The following is a 4,557-nucleotide window of genomic DNA, read 5'->3' on the forward strand; positions in this document are numbered from 1 at the left end:
AACATTTCTGTTAATAGGAGAACATCAGATGATTTATCAGTGTACACAGTAGAGATGATGGCAATAGCAACAGCACTACAGTGGATAGAGGAGACTCACATCAAAAAGGCTATACTTTGTACAGATTCATGTTCGGCATTAAAGTCATTGCAATCATTCACATCTCATAGTAGACAGGATATAGTAAATGAGATATATGAAAATCTGTATAGATTTAAGAATATGAACATCATGATAATATTTATGTGGATACCAGCTCATAGGGGGATAAAGGGTGATGAAAAGGTTGATGGATTAGCAAAACAGGCTTTGGAAAATGAGGATATCATGAGCATCTCACTTAGTAAATATGAAGCAAAAGCAGTAATTAAAGCATATACCACTAAGGAGTGGCAACATAAATGGGATACAGGAAATACAGGACGTCAACTTTATGAAATACAGCGAGAAGTAGAAGTCGTGAGAATAACTAAAAGAAGCACCAAAAAGGAAAATATTTTAACAAGATTAAGAGTTGGGCATACTATGCTGAATAAAAGCTTAACAATAATAAATAAACATCCAGCAGGATTATGTGAGCAGTGTGGAATGGAGGAATCAGTAGAACATGTTATTTGTGTTTGTCAAGTACACTAATGAACGAATGAAGATGAACTTAGAAAGATGGGAGTGGATAACCTAAAGCTTAAACATATATTTACTTATGGACTAGAAAGGTTATTTTTGTATCTTCAGAGAACAGAGCTGATTAAGAGAATTTAGTGGGAAAATCTTCTTGAGGTAAAGAAGTAAACATTTTTTATTTTATTTAGTAAATAATTGTTTTTATTTGTATTATTATATTTTTTGTCCTCTTTTTATGAAAGGGTAAACGCTGGTTCACACTAGGCGGCGATAATGCACCTTAACATTGGTGCTATCCGCCATAAAACCGAAGAAGAAGAACACGTGTCTGAAGGGGTGAGTCGCTGGCTGACCAATCAGAGGCGCCATACGCACGTGACCGCGGAAGGCATGCGCGTGGCGCTCGGCTGCGTGCGTCAGTTGGCCATGCAGCGCGTGCTGACTCAGAGGGTGGCGCGGCTGCTCGCTGTGAGGGTGAAGCAGACGCCGAGTGTCGGAGCTGCGGCGCTAAACATGTCGACGCTGCTCGTTAACCGGCCGCAGTACAGCTGGCTGACAGAGCTGGGCCTGAGCGAGGACAACGACGGCGTGTATAACGGCTCCTGGGGCGGCCAGGGACAGGTAAGAGGATCATCGACGCGCGCTAAATATAGCCAAACCGCAGCGATCTCAACCTTTCGCGATCAGGCGCGTTTCCATTGCCCTTCAAATTGCGCAAATTGAAATTGCGAACTGAAAATACGCTTAATGGAAACGCGTCAATTTCGCTCTAGACTCAAAACTCATCTGTTTAGCTGTGCATTTAGTGAATGAGCACTGTGCGATGTCCGAACTGATTGCACTGTATTTTATGTATGTGTTTTACATTAATTTTAAATACATTTTAAATCATTTTAAAAGTTGTTAAATTCCTTGTTTTATTGTTGTGATTATTTTTCTTTATGATTATTTTACTTCCTTTTATGTAAAGCACTTTGAATTACCATTGTGTATGGTGTATGGTAAATGTGCTATATAAATAAACTTGCCTTGCCTTATTCAGATCAGAGGAGAATGCTCTGATGATTCCATATCAGCGATCAGGCGCGTTTCCATTGCCCTTCAAATTGCGCAAATTGAAATTGCGAACTGAAAATACGCTTAATGGAAACGCGTCAATTTCGCTAAAACGGCCATATATCGCAAAAAAGTTTTTACGCTCACAGGTGGTTTTTCAAGCAATGCGAAAAAGGATTGATTCGCAAAACTAATGGAATGGGCTTTTTTCGCATTTACAGGTCACATGGCGTATGTAAAAAGTAATATGATCATTCTTCAGTGTACTATAACCTCCAAGAAACACTTCATAAGTGGCCGCGCTCCAGTATAAGGGGCTTTCCCTACCATTAATGCTTAGACAATTTACTGTGGCTCTGATACGGCCACTGAAGCTGATTGCGGGCACTCTAGTCAAAGCTTGTGTTTATGTTTTTATACAGTCTATGGTTTATTCCAGCCGCGCCACACACGCTTCTGAAGCGGCTTTCTGTGCTGCTTCTGTAAAGATACACGCATAAGCCTCCTTTGAATAAATATAGCCAAAATCCATTGCCATGACTTATCGCGAGAGGCAAAAGGTTACGTTTAAGTCTCATAATATTGGTTAATGGAAACGCCGTCATTTCGCAATACTTTTTTATCGACATTCAGAAAATATCGCCAAAGTTTTGCGCAAATCTGTAATGGAAACGCGCCTATTATTGTCACCTTGGGTTCGCTTGTGTTAGTTTATAGGCTTGTTGTTGTTCTTGAGCACTAGTCAAGGCTACTGGTTAAAGTTTGTGAACCTGCTTCCTCACTAATGACTTCTGTACTGTTAAGATCAGAAAAGAGTCAGTCTGTTATTTTTTTAACTTGAAATTAAACATCAGCTTATCTAGTAAAACATTTACAGTCTGTGAAAAAAGGCTGGTGGTAACACTTTATTTTAAGGTGTTCTTGTTACACATGTACTTACTATTATAATAACTATGTTATGCATAATTACAGGCAAGTAACCCTAATCCTAACCCTAACTATTTAGTAAGTACATGTAGTTAAAGAGGTCATATGATGCTGCTAAAAAGAACATTATTTGGTGGAGTTTAGTACTTAAAGGTGCTGTATGTAGGATTGACACCGAGTGGTTGAACTCGGTATTGCAGTCCAAATTAAAAAATATTGGAGAGGGTTTTTTCACCCGGTCCTCCTCAGACTTGACGCACACGCAGGTTGCTAGATTGATGACACCAACAGGAACAAGAGCACTTGACGATGAATGAAATGAAATGCGCTGTGTTTTCCGCCGACTGGCAACCAGGGGTCCCGAAATACAATTGGGTAAACTGGCAGTGGGCGGGTTTCACAAACCAAAACAGAGACCGACATGCCGGCCCGGAACGCTCATTTTCAAAAGAGAATAACTGACTCTAGCATTGTTTGTCAGATAAACAAGTATGTTAACTTAGCATGTTTCTTAAATATCTGCAAACATATTATGGTATTTTTATGCTTTAGTAGAGTCAAAACGTTCTTACAGCACATTTAAACATATAATTACACTATAACAAGGACACCTCAAAATAAAGTGTAACCTAACCTAAAAGTTGATACATTTATTGGTTTCCAGCAATGTGAGATGTGATGTGCTGTAGATTTCGGCTGTAGCTCTTTCCTACTACTGTCCTACTCTGTTGACCCTTTAGACGGTAGTGTGCAAGCTAGTAGTTTTTACGTAGGCCTATTTATTACACAAGTGGAGAAATTGACATGACACATTAACAACTATAAAATTAAATCTTATTTGTAAAAGAATATATCTACTTGCTGTTGTTTTTACTGGAGCAATCTATTTAAAGTAAACTGGATTCAAGTTTGGTCACTACTTCAGTTTGGTCACGGCTGGTGCAAGTGAGGAGAAGAGAGCTGAGGTGTGGATCTAGTAAGCGGTGTCTTCATTAAACTAAGGCTATGTCTACCTTTATCTGGATACATTTGAAACAGCGTTTTCATTTTAAGACGCTCTCCATCCACACTAGTGTTTTCAAGCGTTTCTCATCCACACTGAAAAGTCAGATAACAGTAAATTTGCTTTACTGCGCATGCATACAGCCTCATAAAAGCTCACTGAGATGATACAGACGGAACAGAGATTATATGTTTTCATGCAATTCTTCTGGCAGAACCATTTTATTTAGGAAAATATTAAGGGTGCTCCGATTGATGGGCTACCGATCACTATCGGCCGATAATCACATTGGGATGATTGATTGGCAGTCCTTAAAAAGGCCGATCTCAAAAAAAACGATCTCAAGCTGATGACGCTGCCATGAGAGGATTGGCACGACATGCAGCGGCACCGTCTCAGTCTGTCCGCGCGGGTGAAATAATTTTAATGCTGAAGGTGAGGTACTCACCTTCATATTTCTTCATTAAATAACTTATAAAGTCATTTGAAAACCTTGTGAGACGTAATTTCACAAGCCGCGTGAGTTAATCACCACTCGCCGATCGGTCTGCACAGTCAGTCCGCGTCAAGCCAAACACACCTACTAGTTTACACCGGTTACTCTCAGAGATGTGGTGCACGTGAGGCTGTAGTGCTAATGCGTCCCAGCCCCCTTAGATGCAAGGCTAAGTTACATTTACACTGGTGCGTTTGTTTTAAAATGAAAATGTTCCTTGTCATACTGGCATTTCCACTGCGTTTCAAGCCGGCTTTCCACCATCTCCAAGCGACAGACCAGTCATTCAGTCATTCATTTCCAATGGAGAGTAGCGCGGAGAGTTCTGATCATATGCAGATGTCCATTCATACTACATGACCGAAAGCGCGTGTTATGTGGCCATTCATGCAAACTGTAGCATCATGCTACATAAGACAATAAATAAGATTTATATTCCGCTTTTACTCAA

General features: G+C 40.0%; 1 protein-coding gene across 1 annotated transcript in view; it reads left to right on the plus strand.

The window, feature by feature from the left end:
* The first annotated feature begins 992 nt into the window (after positions 1-992).
* Positions 993-4,557, plus strand: part of aldh7a1 (aldehyde dehydrogenase 7 family, member A1) — a 28,411-nt gene continuing 24,846 nt past the window's right edge. Inside the window, exon 1 of the mRNA XM_016260367.1 lies at positions 993-1,245. Coding sequence (XP_016115853.1) covers positions 1,015-1,245 — 231 coding nt within the window. The 5' untranslated portion in view covers positions 993-1,014. The remainder of the gene's footprint in view (positions 1,246-4,557) is intronic.

The sequence above is a fragment of the Sinocyclocheilus grahami genome, unplaced genomic scaffold (genome assembly GCF_001515645.1).
Source record: "Sinocyclocheilus grahami isolate Dianchi unplaced genomic scaffold, SAMN03320097.WGS_v1.1 scaffold2066.1, whole genome shotgun sequence".
NCBI lineage: Eukaryota > Metazoa > Chordata > Actinopteri > Cypriniformes > Cyprinidae > Sinocyclocheilus > Sinocyclocheilus grahami.